General features: G+C 41.0%; 1 protein-coding gene across 4 annotated transcripts in view; it reads left to right on the forward strand.

The window, feature by feature from the left end:
• The window catches only part of NSMCE2 (NSE2 (MMS21) homolog, SMC5-SMC6 complex SUMO ligase), a 221,352-nt gene that overhangs the window by 35,486 nt on the left and 162,362 nt on the right, over positions 1–23,504 (forward strand). For all 4 annotated transcript variants that reach the window (XM_059043179.2, XM_067017870.1, XM_067017871.1 and 1 more), the window contains exon 3: positions 12,539–12,645. In XM_059043179.2, the coding sequence (XP_058899162.1) occupies positions 12,539–12,645 (107 nt within the window). The remainder of the gene's footprint in view (positions 1–12,538; positions 12,646–23,504) is intronic.

Here is a 23,504-nt window from a genome sequence, read left to right on the forward strand (position 1 = left end):
TTATTTTGAGTAGCCATTTCATTTTATGAACTTACTTGATGTTTTTGTTCTTGATCATCCTAGTTTCTCTCCACTCCCCCATCCCCTGTTTTGTTGTTGTTGTTTGGTTTTGTCTGTTTGTTTGTTTGTTTTTGACCAGAGCGACCGCCCTGAGACAGTAGGGGTGCTTTCTGCATAGATCTCAGGAAGGCATTCGGCGGAAGTCTTCTGACATGGAAATGGGTTAGGCAAAAGGATGATGGTTGCTGATGATAAGGGAATGGGCTCTGTTATCTAATCGGCCCTAATTTGCATCTTCCCTCTGCAGCTTGCTATTTGTGTGATGTCGCTTCAAGGTACTTAACCTCTCTGAGCCCATTTTTTTCTGCCATCAAAGGAATGACCGTGTCGTATCCACAGTTATTGCAAGGATTGAATGAAATGATGCGTGTAAATTGCTTAGCATAATGTCTGACACATAGTAAATGCTCAGTAAATGTTAGCTATTATTTTATTTAACTTCTTGGGGAAAAAACTAAGGTAAGGTTGTCAAATTTATGGATCACAGAAAATCGGGGAGGCTACCTGATATTTAGATGACATCCTGAAATTCAGAAAGACCTCCGCCCCCTGAATAAAATGGAGTAACAGCTTTCAGAAACATGAAATTTGACAATCTTAAGTTTTGAATCTTGAATTGAAAAAGTCAATGGTACTAATATAGGAGGGGAGAGGTCTGGCTTAATAGCAGTTCCTGTTGGGTTTTTTGTTCTGTTTTGTTTTGTTTTGTTTTTAATTGACAAGGTCAACCCAGGATCACAGTGGTACACATGTAATAATAGTATTATCATAGTCTTAATTGGTTAGCCTGTGGCTGTAATGATCGTTTTTTTATTCCGGAGTCCATCTTGAAAAAGGGACACTTGTACATGAAGCATGTTTAAATGAAGGCAGGAGCTTGAAGGAACTTGATGATCATTTATTCCGATGAAGCAAAGACTCGCAGAGTAGGAGATATTTAATAGCTGCCTTCAATCGTCCCTCATATCCTTGAAGGACTGTGAGCTGGAAAAGTTGACTCTGTGTGGCCCAGCAAATGGCTCTTCTGTAGCTCTGGAGTTGAGGACCGGGGTTCAGGTTCTACCGACATTGAGGCATGACTTCAGTGGCATCACTTAACTTCTCTCTGAGCCTCAATTTCCTCAACCGTATAAAACAGAAAGTAAAATAACTACACGGAGGTTATGGGGTGTAAATGAGTGAATGTGTGTGAAAGAGCAATTCAGATTTATTGTTGTCATTGCCTAGAGTTATTCTAGGGAGGCCCTGAATCAGCTCTCTCTTTGGACCAACTCTAATAATTAAAACCGCTCAGCAGAGGAATAAGCTTTCCCATAATACCAAGAGCCAAACAAAGGCCACATAGTTATATCAGGGCTTTTTAGAAATTTTTGTGTAGAGTGGAAATTTGTAAGAGTTCCTTGAGGGAAGATACAGTGTTTATCTTGTTCACTGCTGTCTCCAGGGCACCCAACACAGCGCCAGGCACATGGTCTGTGTTTCGTAGGTATTTGTTCAATGAGTGAATGGAAGTTCCCCCGTTAACACTCATATTGTATTCTTTGTTTAGCATTACCCTTTTCTTGTATTTAATATGTTTGTGTTCTTTTCCCAGATGTTTTTGTTTGCCTTTATGTTATTTTAGAATGGATATTTTGACTAAATATCAAAGCATATTTTGACTAAACTGAAGCAGCCACTCATGGTTCTTTCTATGCAGGCACATTTACTGGCAACTAGGGCACAGAGAGAATACTGATATGATTTTCAATGTCAGGCATTGTGAGATTTGTCTTTCTCCAAGTATGACCATTTTAAATTTCTTGTTTCTCTGCTTCTGTAAGTATCTTAATTTCGATAGACCTTTTTAAGAGAGGATGCCTTATACATAAAATATTTCCATGGGATTGCATTCCCAGGCACTTCATAACAATGATTGTCTCTGGGGAGAGAATTTGGGGATTGGAGACACCACATTATTGTTGTCTGAATTTTTCAACCATGTGCTTAATTACTTTCTTAACTATATGCTCTATTACTTTGCAAAAGTGAGGTGACTCGATGACTCCATAATTCAATAGATACTAGACCATTTGAATAAGCTTTTCAGAGAATTTACGCTTATATCTCTTTGCTAAGTTTTTCATTGGGCAGTTTGTCTTTTTCTTGCCCCGATGTGTTTTTTATTCTTTATTTTTTTTTAATAGATACTAGCTTAAGTGAAATAGGTTTGTATTGGGGAATATTACAAAGTACACATAGTTAACAGTAAAATAGCCTTCTTTTATTTAGGGTCCACTATGTTTAAGACATCCTGTTGGGTGCTTTACCTACATTCTCATTAAATGTTTTCAATGTTCACATGAGATTTAAGCCTCACTTCCTTTGGTCTTTGCTGCCACAAATTCATGCCAGAGCTTTGATGTTGAACCAGAAGTCAAAGCCAGGCTTTGTTTCTTAAGCCTCCTGGGCCTTGAGCCCTCCCACTGTAACTAAAACTTGGGCATAGTCAAGGATTTGAAAACCGGAGAGAAATGGCTGTCATTGAAATTAAATATGTTGGCTGGAATGCTGCTGTAAATACTGCTTGCTGCCTTGAATTCACTGTTTCTTTCCAGTCTGCCAGGGATTAGATAGGAACAAATGGACAGAAAGGGTATAGAAGAAGGATTTAAATCATGTAAAAGACAGGCTTGACCTTGAAGATTTGAGGGGCTTATAATAGCTAGCCAAAAGAGGTCTGTGGATATGTTTTACAATGATAGGTGCTCATAGCCTGAGATTCGTAGTGAGTGCTTTTGGTGACTGGTAGAGACTAGATTGTATCCAGAGATTGAGTTCTTAGTTTAATTCTTCATAGAATTTACTTCAAGCAATACTTTGAGTTATACCTTTACCATGGTGGTTATACACATTCTAAGGCAATATCTATCTATGTAATGAAAGATGGTCTCCATTGCTTTGGGGTAAAATTATTTAAGTCAGTCAGTCAGTCTCTCCTTCACTTTCTCTCACTCTTAAAAGAAGGTCATGTTTAGGAGAATTTCTTTAGCCAGAGAACCGATTATTCATTACTCCATGACTTTTGCATGAACTGCGTTTTACTTATTTCTATGTAGTAGTTCACTGCACATGCCTTCCATGCTTCAGGCCAGACGTGAGGACAGTTCCTAAGTCTACCATTTATTAACTGTGTGACTCGGGACAAATGATTTAGCCCTAGTGAGCATCGGTTTCCTTACCGTGAAATGATGTTTACTAATACCGACTTCACACTGCTGGCGACAAAGGATGAGTGGTGTGTTGATAGTGCCTGGCACGTCGTCAGCGTTCAGTGAAGATTTAATCTATGCCTTCCCTGTTCATTCCCAGGGTTTTTGTTTGGCCGTTTAAACTGTAAATCAGCCTAGGTGGAGAGGACCGAGGGCATTTACTTAGCCTCTGCCCAAGCCGGTAAACATCTGATGCACGCTACCCTTCCAGACACATTCACCCCCTCACTCGTTAAACCTGTTCGAGCTTCCGTGGGCAGGCTTAGCTGCTCCTTCTTGCTTCTAAGCATTTCCCCCTCCGCCTGGCCTGTAGTAAGTGCTCAGTAAACATTTGCTAGGTAAGTGAGTTTCTGGACAATAGTGTGTGGGTGGGTAGTATAGCGGGATTGTTGACAAAGCTTCTCATAGAGCGTTGCAGTCTTGTGAGTTTAACTTCATGCTTTGGTCTCTAGTTAGTAGAAGCAGCTGAGAGAGTTAAAGAGATGCTCTTCACTTGATTCTTTTTGGTTCTAAGGGCAAAGTGCTTTCAGCATTTAGACTAACTACATTTGCAGACTAGTTATCCATTCTGTAATAATTATAATGGCAGATAACATTTTGTCAGTGCACACTGTGGGCCGGGCCCTGTGCTGATCATTTTAGCTACATTTTTCTCACTTGGTCATGTTGTGAGTTAGATACTGTTATTGCACCCATTGGACAGAAGAGGAAACTGAGACTCAAAGTTACGTGCCAAAGACTACACAGCTAGCAAGTAACATACCCTAGATTTGACTGTAAATGGACTCCAGAGCTGGCTTTTTGAGTTACTGTATTATACAACTTCCCTCTTCTGTATGACTATGATAAGAAAATTATATAGGGCGGTAAAGATGATTATAAAGGTCAATATTTCACAAAGATTTCCCCCATATTCACTGAGCTTATAAAAGAGCCAGTTGCTTCCTAGTTTGTGTCATAAACTGTTACACCTTTCACTATTATTTCTGGTGGGAGACAGTTATGTAACGTGGATTCGGTTTTAATTTTACCACACTAATTATCTGCGTGGAGGAATAATGGTGACTAAAGTACGGGGTAGTGAGAAGTAAGCAAGTTTCTATTAAATATTGCTCAGGCGGTGAGTAAGTCATTAAATTTGACTTCTGATGAATATATAATGGTTGCTTAATACTAGGCTGCCAGGAAAAACATACACACACCCACTCATAGAGGAAGGTGTGTGTGTAATATATGTTGCTTGAGATAGTTGGAGCTACATTTTAAAAGAGGAATGGGGGCTTCCCTGGTGGCGCAGTGGTTGAGAATCCGCCTGCCGATGCAGGAGACACGGGTTCGTGCCCCGGTCCGGGAAGATCCCACATGCCGTGGAGCAACTAAGCCCATGAGCCATGGCCGCTAGGCCTGCGCGTCCGGAGCCTGTGCTCCACAACGGGAGAGGCCACAACAGTGAGAGGCCCGCATACCGCAAAAAAAAAAAAAAAAAAAAGAGGAATGGGTTTTCTTGCACAGAGGAGGGAGAGGCAGTATGGTTTATACTGCCATTTATTTGAGTTCATCCAAAAAGAAGAAATTTCTTGCTTACAAAATAGAGAAGAATCAAGATTTAATTTGAAGAGCTTAGGAAATATTTATTCCCTGTTTCAGAAAGTAAAAATCTCCCTGTGTGCCACCTATTCTAGGAAATTTAAAACATAAATCAGGCGATTCCTGGCCTCCTCCTCTCCCTTCCTCCTTTCCAAAACGGACACATACATGTACTTTATGGCCCTGAGAATTTATCAGATCCTTCTGAGTGTGTGATTCATGTGGAATTGGAGTCACAACCCCTGCAGAACACTACATGACTGCTTTGTCTGAAAGGCTTGGTATATTACTAATAAAATGCATGGAGTTGAATTTATTCAACTATATATCATTGGTATTGTTCCTGTTCAGACATGCCTATACATGACTTTGTAGAGTAAAAAAAGACCTGCTGCTGCGGTTTTTGTTTGGTTAGGACAAAATTTCCGGAAACAACTTGACCGTGGGCAAAACTGCAGTTGAACCAGGGACAGAAAGTTGGAAAGGATAAGGAGATGAAATTTGTCTTGAGGGTGTCCCGCCTGAACACCTGCACCTGCACACGGGTCCTCGTTGTTAAGGTTAAGAGCTCTTATGGACCAAGAAGGCATGACGCGTCTGGTCCTACTCTGGAGCTTAGGGAGAATTCTGGAAAAGGACCCTGTGGCTGAAATCATAGGCAACAGCAGAGCAAAGGAAAAAGACATCCATTAGTGTAGAGAGGGAGCCTAGAGATAAAGCTGGGATGGACATGCTGGGGGAGGAGGAGGGCAGGTGTCTTCATCTTCGTGTTTGTTTCACTGAAGGCAGTTCTACTGAAGACTTGAAGGACGTTGAGGGAGCTTATTTGGCTCTGGGTCCTGTGTGCTCCCGGACCTGCTTCAGCTGTGCTTCCCAAACCTTAGGGCTAGGCCTTAGGGGAGAGAACTTATTTCTCTCCAGTGCATAGCTTAGGCTGCTCCTTAGGACAGCTGTGGCTTGGGAGGGGCCTTACTTAGAATAGTTGGTCAAGAAGCTGCATCTCTTAGTGGCATCAGTTACCTTCCATTCTTGCTGAACTGGTTGCTGGTATGGAAGGAAAGCTTGACTGGTCTTTTGACCATGCCCATCTGGACTTGGGGAAGCCAAGATAAAGAATCTTCTTTATCCCCATTTTTTTAACCAGTGGCCAAGAAAGTGGCATTATGTGGAGCAAATAAGGTGGGAATAGACACTAGACAATCTTGGAACTCACCCTGGATAAACTCTTATGAGTCTGAACTGTGCTACATAAGAATTACCGTATTGTTAAAGGCTTACTACCTATTGATACCTTGTTTTGCCACAGGGGACCTGAAATTTGTCTCAACTGAGTCTGCCTACATCTGTAAAAATAGCTAGTCCCCTCCCTTCCTCTCCTCTCAGACCTCTCTCTTCTCCCGCATTTTGCCCCAGTCGTCTTTCACTTTTGAGACAACCCACATTGATTGCTAGTTTCCATATAATTGTTTTGCTTTTGTACCTGTTCCTGCCTCAGCCATTATCTTCCTCTCATTGAAGTCTCATGAATTTTAAGGTGAATTTGATTGCAACACTAAATCACCCATTTCTGCTTAATGTTCTTTATGCAACATGTACCTTTAATACCATACTCAACACTTCAAAATGAAAGAATAGTAATAGTTCTAATACTGCTGTTAGTGCGTTCTGACATTGAGTAACAGGTGACGTGTCTAATGATTAGCGTGGCTGCCTAGATTGCATGATTACGGGTTGCTTTGACTTTAGGAGAATCATATGCAGGCCAACTGCATCCATTCAGATACTTCTTATGTTAGATAAACATCAGAGCACTTCAGTCTAAAAAGAGGTCCTCCAGCGATTATCACTCCTTAGTTTTCTAGGGCTTGCCAATGAACAGGAAGAAGCAAAGTGAAACAGAAACCATCTTTAAAGAATGGGTTTGATTCTGTGGCCCTTCCTGGTCTGAACAGCACTCTGCAAGTTCTTCGGGTGCTTTTAGCAGAGTCCGTGGTGTTTGGGGTAGTGCTGAGCAGGGCCACCGGTTCAGACGAGGCAGATTTGCCACGGCACCGGCGTACTTACAGAAACAGTTACAATTTTTTAATATAAATCAAAGATTATCTGTGCCCTAATTTGCTGGGGCAGGGGTTAGGGGGACACATTTCAGCTAGTTATTTAACTAGCTTCTTGGAGCAGTTTCTTAATCGGTGTGCCAGATGTGTCGCACCGAGTCTCCGAGCTCTCCCCAGGAGACCTCCCCACTTATTTATTGGCTCGTCAATGAACGTTCAGGTGTATCACTTAGGTTCATTTGAGTAACACAAGCAAGGGTTGATTATACTAAATGAATGCTTATTGAATGGCACATTGAGGAAACGAGAATATTCCTAGACTCCCAGACCCCGCTTGGCCAGGGGAGGTCAGTCAGAGACACGGATAATAGAAATGGTTTTGACACTGGGCTCCACTCAGAAGCACCTCTGCACGTGAAGCCTTCCAGGGCTCTCCCCTTCCCCTGAAACAGCACTCTGCTGCTGCCCTTGCGTGGCTGCTACTTCCACCTCTGTTGTTGCTGGTGCTCTTGGCCTGGCACAGGTTGACCTACCGGCTGCTAGAGCTGACTTAGTTATTCTCCTAGCGTTCAGTGGGTGACTTGGTTACTTTTATAGCCCCTCCAATTAGCCTTGCTGATGGGAAAGATCACTGTCTTCACCAGTGTTAAAACTTAGCAATCTTCTAAAAGGGGAAGATCATTTTCTTTTTGTTATCGGTTTCCTCTACTAAGGAATTTGGGAAAGCTTTTCCCAGACCGGGCCCGATCGTATTTGAGTGGCGTCGGCCAGTGTCTTACTTGGAAAAGACCACCGGGAGCTGAGATGAAGCTCGGGACCATGGCTTTCCCCCCAGTCCCCCCCCCCACCCCAAGGGTTTGTTCCCTGGATAGCCACGGAGGAGTTGGAGGTGCTTGTCCTTCCTTCTCACGTTTAAGCACCTTTTAGCACAGGAGGCTAGTGTACGTACTTTGCAGCTAGAAGGTCTGAGTTGGAGGCCTAGCTCAGCCACTCACTACCGTTGTGTCCTTGAGCAGGTTACTTCAACTGCTTGGTGCTTCGGTTTTCTCATATATAAAGTGGAGCTAAAACTACCTTTCTCTTAATGCTGCTGTGAGGTTTAATGTAAACACAGTACACTAAGTAGTCTTGGCTCATAATAAAGTGCTTACTAATTGTTAGGTACAGCTATTATTATTATGTACATATATTTTATCATTGCAGATACTTTTTGGCTTGCAGAGGTGTGCTACAGTAATATTTGCCTCTCTGAGATTGTCATTCTGTGAATTTTAACATCGTTTTTGTAATCTCCGCCCCCACACTCAGCGCTGGTGCCAACCTTTCTCCTGTGGAAAAATCACACTGAAAATAGAATAGGCAAATAAGTTTATATTACATGTGTTCTTTACATTTTAATTCAGTTGAATAGCAGAGGCAGGACAATTTTTAGTTTGGTGAAAGTTTAATTTTCAAATTTATTATATGATGGCCATATAAGAATATTGAAGGAAGAGTTCCTATAGTTCTTTGTTGGATCCATCATTCTTGCCCTCAAATGGATTAAAGTTTGTTTGGAAAAATGAGACAAATTCATATAAGAAAACAAGATTGTTTATGGTTCAAAGTGAAAAAGTATCAAGTATAGTTGTTAAGATAAATTAATTGAGATCCTTCTAGGCTGGCAGAGTTTAAAAGCAGGTAGGGCCTGAGCTCAGCCCTTGAAGGATGTGTAGGATTTGGTTGGTGTGGATTTTTAGGAAGGGTTTTCCCTGTGACAGTGGGAGAATTTTGGTAGTGGGCTTATACACTGTGGACTAAAGGAGCAAGGAACCTCTAGCTGGTCAGTCTCTCGGCACCTCCCCAACGGCCCAGCCACTTTTTAGTCAACAGCCAAACTCCCTGTTTATGTGTTTATCCCTGTTTTCCTCCTGAGCTCTTCAGGGCTTTATTTAGCCTTTTTCATGCAACACTACTCTCTTTCCCCACCTCGGTTCTTTAGTGGAACAGGACACGTTCCCTGTGCCTTCCTTTGCCTGGTACTTCTGAAACATGAACACAAACAACATACTTAGAAAGAGTCTTTATTGTAATAATAAGGGAGACAGGGGTTAACAACTGCTTGATACGGATGTTCTCATGACCCCTCTTCCAGATGCCATTGTGGGAGTCTCTCGTCTTCCGTCTCTAGTCTCTCCGAGCCCTTTTCCCCAGCAGGTGAAAACATTGACTTGAGCCTGAAGTTATCTGACTGAGCGAGCGTCACTTCCAGGTGTGGTGTGGTGTGGTTCTCGGTTCTCCTCAGGAGTAGCTTCCTGCTCTCTTCTGGTGTTTTCCCTTTGTCGCTTCAGGCGGCACTATTCACCACTTAGGTTCTTTAGCTTGTCCCAGCATTCTTGGGCCCTGGAGCCTTAGCTGAGGTTGCATGTCCGCAGCTGGCCTCCTCAGGTACTTCCCTGAGGCTGCATGCCATCAAATACTGGCAGCCATCGCTCACGTTCTCCTTTGCAGGGAAGGTCTCCTTGGCCTTGTATTTAAAATTGTTATCTGGTTCAAGCCGTGCTATTGTCTAAGGGGCCTTGATAATGAGAATCATCATCCTGCTTACTTTGAAAACTCTAATGTCGAAGGCATATTTCTAAGTGCTTTTAAAAATTAACTCATTTAATTCCAGAGGGAGGTTGCCAACATTATGTCAATTCCTACTGATTTAAGCCCCTGACAAATTTTTATTTCTCATACTTCAAAGACTTTTGCCGTTGATACATCCTTTAGTGAGTTTCTATTTAGGTGGAAGTTGCCACTAATTATTGCACTTTTGCAAAAGCAGTTTATGCTCTTAGTCTTTGCTCAGGTTACCAGCTTGACCCACTTTTTCAATGATCCCAGTATCAGAATCCATTACACATAAAATATACTGATTCCACTAAGAAAAGGAATAAAAACACACACATCATCATCATCATCATTTCCTTTAACTAGATAAGGCTTTTTTTTTTTTTTTTTTTTTTTTTTTTTTTTTTTTTTTTTTTTGCGGTATGCGGGCCTCTTACCGCTGTGGCCTCTCCCGTTGCGGAGCCTGTCCGCTCAGCGGCCATGGCTCACGGGCCCAGCCGCTCCACGGCATGTGGGATCCTCCCGGACCGGGGCACGAACCCGTGTCCCCTGCATCGGCAGGCGGACTCTCAACCACTGCGCCACCAGGGAAGCCCTTCTTTTTTTAAAAAATTTTTCTTTTTTTCATTATTTTAAAAGGGAAAAAATTAAATTACAGGCCAACCGCAAACCCCTAACCAATTTACTGAAATGTAACTATATACAGTAAAATGCCTGTATAAGTCACAACCCATCATTATTGGGATATAAATTGTTTAAAATTCTCTTCCTGATCATCAAGCAATTAATAGGATTTTTAACAAACAGTTGTTGTATATATGGCAATAGATACACGTTGGTACCAGCAACAGCTAAGCAACATGTCTCTTTCATTGATGTTTGGACATTTTCAAACGGTCTAACAATTTTATATGCAATATGACTTGAGACCTTTCTCATATACCGCTTTGTTAAAAATGTATTTAATTTGGGGAATGTAAATACAAATTTTTCTTATATAAACACTGCCCCTTCCCACTCCTCAAAAAAAAAAAAAAAAAGCTTATATTGAGGTATATGTATATTCTGTGAAGTCTGATTGTTACAAGGCAAGAGATATTCTACCAGAAGCTTGTTAACCCAGAAGATATTTTATGGAGTGTGCTTATAATTGACTATTGTAAAACTAAAGCATAATTTAGAAGTCCAGGAAAATCATTTTTTAAAAGCCAAATGTAAGTGGTTTTTATATTATTTCATGACTTAGAGATGAACTGTTGTATTGTTCTTCAGGGTAGACAGGAAATACTGCCTTTTGCCTGAGCTAAGTTATTTGAATGAAGAGTCTTTGAGTGTGTGCCTCCCCAAATATGATTTAAGGACTCCAGTTTTATTTTCATTTCTTTCAGCTTTTTTAATATTAATGTTTTTATTATCCTGTGTTCTCTATCGTTTCCCGATCTATTATTAAATTGTGTGTCTAGAGCTTAAAAAAAAAAGTTTAAAAACACTTTGAAGAATATTATCTTGCTTTTCCAATCTACTAGTCGCTTTCTATAGTCTCCTGTTCCCTGAGGGTCTTTTAATTTTTAAATATAGTAAGTATAGTTGTTTCATGCTCTGACTGATATCTGAAACATTTGGGGATCTGTTTCTGCTGATTTTTACTCTTTTTGGCTTGTTTTCTTGTGTTTTTCCTTGTAAGCTTTTTTGTTTTGTTTTGTTTTTATTTTTTTTCCCCTGTAATCTACTCATTATCCTTAACAATTATTTGTAGGGTTATTTGAGGCCTCAGATACAAGTGTCTTTTCCAGAGGGGAGTACGTGTGGGTACTTTCATTGTGAGACCACCTCCCACCAACATCAGGGCTCAGGTTCCCAGCACCACTCAGGTGAGGGGAACCCAGGCTGCAAACCCAGGCTGTGGCTTGTTGATAACAGTTTTTCAGAAACATGTTTGTTTTCTCTCTCTCTCTTCCCTATGTTCTGCTCAGTGGCCAAGACCAACCTCCCTGCAGCCTGGAGGAGCAGAGTGGGATTACTTCCGGTTCATCTTTATTCTGACGAGTGGGGACCCAGCTTACTGGGGGAGGGTATGCAACTTTGATGTCCTGTGTTCAGCCTTTCTTTTTTGGTTTTCCCTAATTTTGCCCTGGTTGTTTCTTACTATCTTGTGACCCTTTTGTTTTTAAGGAGATTAGTCTTTTTCCTATTTTATCCAATCATTTTACTTATTTATTTATTCATTTATTTCTGGCTGCGTTGGGTCTTCGTTGCTGCGTGCGGGCTTTCTCTAGTTGCGGCGAGCCGGGGGCTACTCTTCACTGCGGTGCGCCGGCTTCTCATTGTTGTGGCTTCTCCTGTCGCGGAGCACAGGCTCTAGGCGCGTGGGCTTCAGTAGTTGTGGCATGTGGGCTCAGTAGTTGTGGCTCACAGGCTCTAGAGCGCAGGCTCAGCAGCTGTGGCTCACGGGCTTAGTTGCTCTGCGGCATGTGCGATCTTCCGCGACTAGGTCCGAACCCGTGTCCCCTGCATTGGCAGGTGGACTCTCAACCACTGCGCCACCAGGGAAGCCCTCCAGTCATTTTAGTTGTCTTCAGTAGGAGGATTGGTCCACATAACCCAACCTACCATTACTAGAAGTGGAAATCTTCCTTATTTGATCTTTAACAATACTACGAGGTTCATGTGCAGATATATAAGTGGGCTGCTTTAATGGATGAAGGATCTGAGGCTGAGAAAAGTGTAGTGGTTGATTTAAGATTGTCCAGGTAGGTGGCACAGCCTGGAACTCCTGAGTCTGAGTCTACATTTCCACCTTTGAGACTTTTTCTACTGGCTGTCTTCGAATTTTGAATGAAGCAGGAATGTATTGAAGGCATTTAAAAAAATATGCAGTACCTTTACAAAATCATTTAGATAGACCATTGACTGATAAATTATGTTGGTACAGCTTTTTCCAAATACGGCATTTTAAATGGAAAATGATCATTGTTTTCCTTTCTTTTTCAGCTGAAGTGAGTAGTGAATACAGTATGGATAAGGCAATGGTTGAATTTGCAATGATGGATCGGGAACTAAACCATTATTTAAAGGCTGTTCAGTCTACAATAAACCATGTAAGTTTATACCACTCACCTGGTTATATTTGGTTACAGCTCACTGACTTAGAAAAACAAATCAAAATTCTTTTCTAACCTTTAATAATTTCTTATCCTTACTGTAGTAGGTATGAATCTCTTCTTAATCAGGAAGTTCATAGAATAGGAATCTTAAATATTTTCCCAGATAGGCCACCTAGGTTTAATTAGGATATTACATCTGTTTTAGATTTCCTCGCATCATTTGGTCTCGAATTTTTTAGTCTAAGCCTCCTTCGAATGTGAATAGTTTTTTATAAAATGCTTCAAATTGCATAGGACTTGTTTTTATTGTTATATTTGCTTAAGCATACAATTTAGACTAGGTTTAGTTACTCATTCTCCAGCTTTAACTAATATGCAGCTATTGCAAAATTCATAGAATCAGATAATAGGGAGAGGTTTTAGAGCAAGGTTATAAATAAAGAAGCGTGGCCTTTTGGTTTTTCCAGAAGCCAAACTTGTCTTTGTTGGCTCCGGCATGTCACAGGAACAACACATAAGGCAGTTAAGGTGGGAACATAGCAACATCCTTTTCATCAGTACTGTGTTGAGCAAGAAATGAGCAGTATGATTGCAGTAATGTTTCTGAGAAGTGCTTTGTCCTCTGAGCAGTGGAAACTCCCCTTTGAACTGATTTCATATACCTGTGTAATAGGATGTCTTGTACTTCCGGTTTCTTTATTTGCTTTTTCTTACTTATATCTATGGGAAAATTCCAAAAATAAAATGTTTTACAAGATTGGCTACTATTCAATGGGAGATAAATTTTTGAATATGGTTTAATACTTAAGCTATAGTTAAATGAGTATATATGTTCATAGTTATATGCAGTTTTTTTGTTCTTTCTTTAAAATTTTTTTTGTTGTTTTTGTTTTTTGTGGGGTTTTTTTGTTTTTTGCAGTACGCGGGCCTCTCACTGTTGTGGCCTCTCCCGTTACGGAGCACAGGCTCCGGACGCGCAGGCTCAGCGGCCATGGCTCACGGGCCCAGCCGCTCCGCGGCATGTGGGATCTTCTGGGATCGGGGCATGAACCCGTGTCCCCTGCATCGGCAGGCGGACTCTCCACCACTGTGCCACCAGGGAAGCACCATGTTAGATTCTTTAAACTAGATAGCAAAGCACTTAGACCAGAGGTTTTCAACTCCAGCTGACCCCTAGAAACAGCCAGTCCCTACCCTACACTAAAGAGATTTCATTGATCTGGAGAAGGATTGGGGCACCAGTATTTTTTTAAAACCCATTCTGTTATGTATCCAAGGTTGAAAACCACTACCTTAAAAGAACAAGGTTGACTTTATAGAATAAAGTGTGTTTGTTACCAAAGATCAGAGTTAGGCTTATTGTATAGATCAATCCTGCCTTGACCCTTACATTCTATGGAGGTTATTTGATAGGCTTTTCTATCTTTAACCTTGATGTTTTACAAATAAAACAGCACAATGTACATTATAGATAAGAAAACAGATTTTGGAAGTTGAAGAACTTAATGTGGATTTTTTTTTTTTTCTATTAAACCCTAGAATTCACAGATATGTAAGGTATTTTTACATGAAGAATTGGACTTTTCCCCCTTCAAAAAACTGAGTCACTCATTTAAAAAAAAAAGAAAAAGCAACCCTCACCCTCACACACATTCAGTAGTTAATAGCATTTCTTTCGTCCTGAGGCCGCATCCCATTATACCCACCCTACTAATCAGGAAAGAATATAGTTGGAGTTTTATCCAGCTTTTCAGCCCTAACCTTATGCTAGACTATGGAGTAACTTGGATTTAGTGCTTCTAATGCTTGTCGGGAGGGTCCCTGGTCTTTAATAAGAGAACACATCCGTATTGTGTTTTTTTCTCATGCAAAGTTGTGCTCTCTATATAAGCTTGATATGAGACCAAGAATAGCAAATCATAGTTTAATAAGATTTCTAAGACCTAAAACCATATAGGGACATAGTGGGGATATGACCATTATTTTAAGGGGAATATTTTACCCTCTTTATATACTATGTACTCTTTACATAGTATGGACATTTATGGACATTGCTATCTTATTGCCTGTTTTGATGAGGAATAAAGAATGAACAGCAGATTCAGAGAGGCCAGATGGTATAGCTGTTCTATGCTATAGAAATAGCAATGGTCTAGGGATCAGAAATTCTTCCAACCCTGGTGCTTCCATTTTCTAAGTTATGATCCTGGGTCAAGAAACTTAACCTCTCGGAATCTCGTGTTCATCTGTAAGATTCTTGGCCTGCCTATTTCACAAGATTATTACGTGAATCAGGTTAGATATTGTGTATCAAACACTTTGACATTCATAAAATTTGATGGAGATGAAGATACTATGTTATTACAAACCCAGATTTCCAAACATAGTCCTGAGGAAGGTGGAACTGGATCTTTCTTAACGAGTACTTTGCTCACTTTATTTCAGGGCTTTGAAATAAAACTTTTATTGGCTTTGACCTGTCCTCCTCTGGAATTCAGGAATCATATAGGATTAGATACATATAAGCTGGTAAAGTTTACAGTATGAGGTGCTTATGATCTCTAAAACAAAGAAATTGTTTTAAGTCAGATTATTAGGAAAGAATACAGAAAGTACAAACCCCTGTTGAGTCTTATTTCACTTCTGCTCTGTCATAGACGTTTTTTTTCCTCCCGTTGTGGAGCACAGGCTCCGGATGCGCAGGCTCAGCGGCCATGGCTCACGGGCCCAGCCGCTCCGCGACATGTGGGATCTTCCCGGACTGGGGCACAAACCCATGTCCAGGGCATCGGCAGGCAGACTATCAACCTCTGCGCCACCTGGGAAGCCCTGTCATAGACTTTTAAGAGCTGCAGTACTTCCATTCGTATATCATTTGCCAAGATTCTCATCCACCCCATGGTCTTTCTGTTTATGAATTTTCATATAGTCATAGAAAGTTAAAAAAATTTTTTCATCATCAAAGAGCATTAAAGTTTATCATTTAAATAAAGATCTCGCTCCTGCTGTCACCTTTACAGAATTCTGAAGGTTATACACCGCTGAAAAGGTTTTAGAAGTTTACTTTGGAACCTTAGATGTGGTTCAATTTACCAACAATCCCTGGGAAGTCCCTTTGGCATCCAACAGAAGCTCTCAGATTACCTTTCTTTGTCCTTTAAGAAAATAGAGCTGCTTGAACTGAAGAATAGAGCTGAAGACTTTATTTGGAATCAGTATTTATTTCAGTGCTCTGAAACTTAAAAAAAAAAAAAATGGGACTTTGTCCCAGCTGTTTTGTAGAGGGCATATCATGCAGTGAGCACCTAAGGGGAAAATAAAAAATTTCCCAGACAGTCTATAAGTTATTTATAAAAACTTTCAGGATAAATGGGTTATATACCTGTCACAACTCTTTAAAGCATGTAGAACCGTAAACAGAATTTCTGTATGAACTCTTTGGAGACTTTCAGTCGTGAGACCACACGTGATGAAAGTGTTTTGAAAGGTATAAAATGGCACATAGATATACTGTGATACACTTACTTCTTTTATTGCTGTTACTGCTGAGGAAAAACTTCTCTCAGTTTCATGTTGAGAACAGAGTGATGTTCTGAACATTAGCTTTTGATGACCTAACGTTCCCTTCCTTGATTTCTAAGCTTTTATTATTTGAGTATCTTGAAGGGGCACCATTGGCTGGCTTTTTGTTCTCAAACATTCATTGAACAAATATTTTCTAAACATCCGTGTGCCAGGTACTTCTAGGTGCAAGAAAGAGGAGGTCAATCAGCAAAGCCCATATGATCTCACCTTCAGAATGTCTGAAGCCTAGAGAGGGAGACAAACATTTAACCAAGAACAATACAGATGTTATTTAATGGTTGTTGTGCTGTGTACTACAAAGGGAAAATTAAGTTTTCAAGGAGTTAATAACTCAGGGGGCATATCTGCTGGCGGGGGGAGTAGGTTGGTGGTTAGTGGACTCCTTCTTGATGAAGTGATGTTGAATCTAAGATGAAAGTCAAATGAGCCTTAGCATGGGAATCGTGATATATTTCCCTGTCTATGTGACTTTTGCCTGAAATGGAAGCATCTTTTTTTTTTTCCTCAGTGTCAGAGTTTCAGAGTGCCTTGATCAATCCAAAGGCTTAGTTCGAGAAAATTAAGCCAGAGAAAGCTGACTTTTATACATAGAAAGTTTAAAGTCTATAGAGTAGTTGAGTAACCTACCTAAGGTTGGTCGAGGATTCATTCACCCACAGATGTGAGCAGCTACCATGTGCCAGGAACTGTGCTTAGTAAAGCAAGTTATGGCAGTAGTTGATTTAAGAATAATTTCATTACCAGTATTCTGCTTCTCAAGCCATTTCACTGGTCACATGGGTTATCCCTCTTGAAGTGAGACTCTTTATCATGTATGGAATAAAAGTGGTAATACTGTGTACTGGGTACTTCTGGTTCTGGATTTATGTGATGGTTTTAAACTAAACGTGGAGTCCATCGTGGGCTTCAGGTTCCAGAGGGTGGGCACCAGCTTAATTCAAGGAATCCTCAAATCTATTCTCAGGTATGTGTTTTTTCAAATAAGAGATGATAAAGGGTCCACCACTATTGTTGGGGTGGTCTTCGCAACTTTTTTATATTGTTAATTCTCATAGTGAGAAAGGATGGGCCCCCTGAAGCTAAATGACAAATGGCCTAACAGGTTCAGATTAGTTGCAGATATTATTAGCTGTCAGTGGTAAAATATATTTTTTCTGTGCTTTTTTTTTTTTTGCGGTACGCGGGCCTCTCACTGTTGTAGCCTCTCCCGTTGGGGAGCACAGGCTCCGGACGCACAGGCTCAGCGGCCATGGCTCACGGGCCCAGCCGCTCCGCGGCACGTGGGATCCTCCCAGACCGGGGCACGAACCCGTGTCCCCTGCATCGGCAGGTGGACTCTCAACCACTGCGCCACCAGGGAAGCCCTTCTGTGCTTTTTGATGAGCAGTCTAGTTCTAGAGTTTAGCAAAAATAACTAAAGCTTAGGATTCACATTATACTTTGCATTTTCTTTATCGTGATACTTAATTGGGCAATTTTACTGCAACAAACTTCGAATCTTAGAAGAATTGTCAGATTTTACCTGTATATGGTTCTTTTAGTAGGTGCTACTTTAGCATGTTACTTTATGGAAAATCCAGAGTGTTGTATTTTCTTCACCTTCCTCTACTACTCTTTTGGGTTACATGCATCTTGCAGATTATCTAAGATTTGAAAGCATTTAAATCAGATTGCTGCCACATATTTGTTGTGTGTGTGTGGTTTTTTAAAAATAAATTTATTTATTTATTTTTATTTTTGGCTGCGTTGGATCTTTGTTGCTGCACGGGCTTTTTCCAGTTGCGGTGAGCTGGGGCTACTCTGCATTGTGGTGTGTGGGCTTCTCATTGCAGTGGCTTCTCTTGTTGCAGAGCACAGGCTCTAGGCGCGTGGGCTTCAGTAGTTGTGGCGCGCAGGCTTAGTAGTTGTGGCTCACGGGCTCTAGAGCACAGGCTCAGTAGTGGTGGTGCGTGGGCTTAGTTGCTCCGTGGCATGTGGGATCTTCCCGGACCAGGGCTCGAACCCGTGTCCCCTGCATTGGCAGGCAGATTCTTAACCATTGTGCCACCAGGGAAGTCCCTGTTGCGGTTTTTTAAATCAGTTTTTTATAACAGTTCCTACCAAAAGTGTAGGGAGGGAGGATATTTTTCTTCTTAACCTAACAGGGGCAGTTAGTTGTTGGATCGGTTTGCTTGTGTTGTTTCTTATAAATCTCTTCATGGATATGTCCTGTGTACTGTGACTTTTACTTGCTAAGCTAACCTGAACATTTAATCTGCATTTTAAAACTAGTATGTTGAGAGTTAGAAGAGTGGAAATATACGTCATGTAAGTTGTTGAAACCAACACAATCTTAGATATAATAAAAGAACAAGGTGGGTCAAAGGTGTAACTTACCTCAGCCTTGACATTATGCAACTAGTTTAGAATGTTTTTAATATCACTTCCCTCTGCCTCTTCACCCTTCACCCTTCATCAACTGGTAAGCTTTGCCTTTTGTAAGTCTTATTTTAAAGTTACCTTAACATCTTCTGCTTTAACATGAAATCTTATGAGCTGTCTTGTAAGTTGGGAGTTACTATTTTAGTTATACCAGATTTGGGGAGCATTTCTCACTTAGAAAGCTAAAAATTTACAGTATCGGAAGAAAGTTCCAGGGCAGAGGATGTGATTTATTGGCTATCACCATCTTCTGACTGCATCTAAGTATGTACCTCACATTGTGAATCATTGACAAAAGAGGAAAGGGAGGGTAAATTTGTTTGGGATTATGACAGTTGAGGACAGAAGATTCCTGAGCGTGAGAAATGACTGTTGTCAGCAGAATAGCGAGAAGGTGAGAGAGGACAGTGGAATTAGTGAGAATCTCTTGGAGCCAAGTGGGAAAGTACTGCGGAATCCCCCTCTTCTCCACTGCCTGCCCTCCATGATGGTGTGTGGTCTCTTAACACCTTTCCTGTCAAAGTTAACAGATGCTCCACATATAAGCCTTTTCATCTGTAGGAATATTGCCCAGATGTGGAAATTAACCAGGGGGAATAAAAGTTGACATAGGTATTCACTCTTCAGCCTCTTGGCCCTGGAATGTGTGATTACTGGTAATTAACTTCTATTCCGTTCCTTTAGAACTCCCTCTGTAGTTATTCCGAAATTAAGGTTGTGTTTGGTAGCATTTTTTTCTAATGCTAACAGAGAGAGTTAGGACTGGATATGGTATTTCACTAATTGAGTTGTCTCTATAGGAAAGAATCCAGATATAAATCTCTTAGGTTACCAAGTGAAGTAGCTACTAATAGGTGAACATTCTGGTCTTGTGCCATATTAAGACTCCTTATCATGGGTAGTTTATAGAAATCCATCTTCGTGTTTTGTAGGTACTAAGTGTTGGATTTTATTCATAATTATAAAAACATTTACACTGTACTGGGTCTTAATGTGCCTCTAATGCAGCATTTTCAGAAGTTTGCTCTGTGATACTAATTAATCAGGATGTGAGTAAGTATAATAGGAAAAAAGGATTTTGTGGTCAAATAAGTTTGGAGAGTGCTTGATTAAAAGAATGTCCTTAAAGACTCCAAAGCCTTTAATATGCTTTTATGCATTGTGATTCTCCAAAGGAGGGATATTTAGTAATTTCCTAACCTTATTTGAAAACCTCTTTGGGGGAAGGACTAGTACTCTACAGAACCCAATTTGGAAAATGCTTCTATAGTCTCAATCGCTGGACCTTACAGAAGAGGCTAAAAGATAGATTCAGCAGTTTGTGGTAGAGATTTTGTGGCATCCAGGGAACTGGGGAGTATATCAAACCCCCTACCTGAAATGGACCCTACAAGATGTTTCTATGCAGAAGATCAGGAAAGGGCCAGGCCTCTGAAAAGACTATGTGTTATTCCAACAGTGAAAAAGAGGAAAGAAACGTTTTTAAGAACATTCAGTGGTTGCTTGGCTATCTCTCTTTGAAGTAAACAAGACCCCATGTGGGGTATTGGTTCAGGAAAGTGGAGAGAAGGAAAAGTTTTCAAGGAAATGAAGAGAGGAGGGGATAGTTTAGGTAGAAAGGACGCAGCAGCAGTGTGGACAGAAAAAAGCATATAGACTTTGAAAGATCTGGTTCAGCACAACATGCAATGCTTATTGAACACCTTGGCCTCAGTGGTACCGGGCAATTCTGGCAGGTAACTCCTTGAATTTTTTTTTTTTTTTTGGCTGTGCCACGCGGCATGTGGGATCTCAGTTCCTCGACCAGGGATCGAACCCACGCCCCCTGCAGTGGGAGCTGAGTCTTAACCGCTGGACCACCAGGAAAGTCCCACTTGAATTATTTAAATGATGTGAATGTTCTTTAATATAGCGAACTCCTGCTTATTTCTGACGTTGGGCATAGTCCATATGTAGCATCAAACTCTTATTTTAGATAATCACTTGAGCCTCCTTCCATGTTAAACTCTTCACCGTACTTGATAAATATTAAAGATCTTGAGATGTTGGCCTTTCCCGACTATCTAGCAGTGGTGCTCATGGGCAGTGAAAGAGTGTAGGCTAACTGCAGAAGAGAGATGGGAAAATAGATTGAACCACGGAATGGATCACCAGATGTTAAGATTCACTGTAAAATGAATGCATTTGCAAAGTGTGGAGTTGAAAGCAGTTGCTTGTTTATTAATCTCATAATTAAGCTGTTCAGTTAGTGCCAATAGTAAGCTTAGTCTTATGAAGGTACAGAAGCCTCTTGACATGTGTATATAAAATAGCTACAAAATAGTCCTAACAGTGAAATAGTTTGACACAGACAAAAACACGCTTAAGAAATTCAGAGTAAGGGAGAAGAGCCTTTGCTTAAATTCCGGCTTTTCTACCCTCTAACTCTGAGCCTCAGTTTCTTCTTAAAGTGGGGGTGATAGAATATAGGTCAGAGAGTTCTGGAAACGATGAAAAGTGATAGCATGAAAGCACCTAAAACAGTTCTGTCAAGACTCATTTATAAAGTTGCCCAGAGAGGTCTGTAAAGGAGAAGTCATTTCCTTTGATCAAATTTAAATAGTATCTGAAGAGGAAATTTGAGTTAAAATTTAGAGAGTAGAGTAGGCTGCAGGAAACCATTGGGAAAGGGCAGACATGATTATGTCCTTGAGAGGTTGAAGGAAGGGCTTCTTCCCTCCGGAGTCTTCTGGTAACGGGGGCAGAGAGGGTGTTGGGGGGCACTCGGTGCTCATAGCGCCGTAAGCCGAAAGGCTTGGGCAGAATATGGGGAGCAGGCCAGTGAGCTGCACGGCATGTGGCCAGTTGGATGTGAAGTCCCCTGATCAGCAAGTCTGCTTCTCTCTGTAGCCACGAGAAGGAGATTGCTCCCTTTAACATACGCTAGTTAATGGCCATGGAGCCGGAGCCACACTAGAGATACGGACCAGACAACTAAGTGAAAACTCTGGTAATTCACCAACAACATTTGACGTTTTCTAAAGTAAACAAAAATTCCTTAAAGATGTAAGCGAGATAGTTCAAGAAATAGCATAATTATATACCCAAGTGCACAGAGAGAAATATTTCACTTACGTTTCCATCTTTAAATAATATTTATTAGTAGCACCCATTAGAACAAATATTGGGAGAGAAAAATGTGTTGGATTTACCCCTCTGATGTATCATATGCACGTTGTCAGCTCTGTTTCAAATGTGTAATCTGTGTGAATCATTGACAAATGAAAGAAAAGAAAGTGTATAAATGGAGAGACTGTAAATGGATTTAATTTTTCAAGCCCTGTGTGAGTTTGCAGTTTTACTGGTAAGGAAAGCTCTTTCATTCTGAAGTGGAGCCAGTGCCCAGTGAACTGTCATTGAGAGAATGCTGAGGATTTCTTTTTATTCTGTTTCTCCCTTAAAGCATCAGGCTTCTAGCAATAGTGACTTTCATTCTTTTGTGTCATGGCCAGCCTGATATTTTAACCACTTGAACTTTCTGAAATTTCATTTCTTTGGGGGCTTTTTTTCCCCCTAATTTATTTATTTACTTATTTTTGACTGCCTTGGGTTTTAATTGCTGAGCGCGCAGGCTTTCTCTAGCTGCGGCGAGCGGGGGTTACTCTTCCTTGCGGGACGCAGGCTTCTCATTGCGGTGGCTTCTCTTGTTGCGGAGCACGGGCTCAAGGCTTGTGGGCTTCAGTAGTTGTGGCTTGCGGGCTCTAGAGCACAGGCTAAGTAGTTGGGGCTCAGGGGCTTAGTTGCTCCGCGGCATGTGGGATTTTCCTGGACCAGGGATCAAACCCGTTTCCTCTGCATTGGCAGACAGATTCTTAACCACTGCGCCACCGGGGAAGTCCCATCCTCTTTTTTTTTTTTAAAGGGAAATTTGTGTCACATAATATAGGATTCTTTAAAATAGTGAAAATCCTTATGTGCTGTCCTCACCAAATCAATTTAGTTATTTCTTCTCTCCTTTATTTCATCTTAAAATAATCATTCAATTACCTTCTAATAGAAAATGGTATTTTGGACTTCCCTGGTAGTCCACTGGTTAAGAATCGACCTGGCAATGCAGGGGACACGGGTTCGATCCCTGGTCCGGGAAGATCCCACATGTCGTGGAGCAGCGAAGCCCACGTGCCACAGCTACTGAGTCCACATGCTGCAACTACTGAAGCCCGCCTGCCTAGAGCCCGTGCTCCACAGTGAGAGAAGCCACCACAGCGAGAAGCCCGTGCACCACAACAAAGAATAGCCCCCACTTGCCACAACTAGAGAAAGCCCGTGCACAGCAGTGAAGACCCAGCACAGCCCCGACAAAATTAATTAATTAATTAATTTTTTAAAAAAGAAAATGATATTTAGAAAGACCAAGTCATTGTTACTTAAAATTGAAAACAGTAACCAGGAATAGTTTAATAAAATTGCATCACGTGACTGATTTCCAGCCGTCCTGACTTGCTTGCTTTTTACTTTCCCCTTGGCTGACATGCAGGGGTCTCACATGCTTCAATGCCTTCCAATTGTCTCATCTATTTGTGATTCTTGGAATGTTACTGGTAGTGAGGAGCAAACCCTCTCCACCCATCAGGTTATTCTCTGTCACCCTGAGGTTTATTTTAGCCCCTACCATGACACAGAAGCCAGTAAAACCACATGAAATGCTAAATCAGAGCTCTAAATGGACTAAATGCCGGGTGTATTGAGAGCATCCCTCTTACAAAATCAGAAATTAAATATGGCTCATGAGGTGTAGTTACATAGTGTTTTTAAAAGCCTAAGCAAAAATATCATATGCTCAATTTTTTCTTAGGAGAAATACTTAA

This window comes from Kogia breviceps, chromosome 17 (assembly GCF_026419965.1).
Source record: "Kogia breviceps isolate mKogBre1 chromosome 17, mKogBre1 haplotype 1, whole genome shotgun sequence".
Taxonomy (NCBI): domain Eukaryota; kingdom Metazoa; phylum Chordata; class Mammalia; order Artiodactyla; family Physeteridae; genus Kogia; species Kogia breviceps.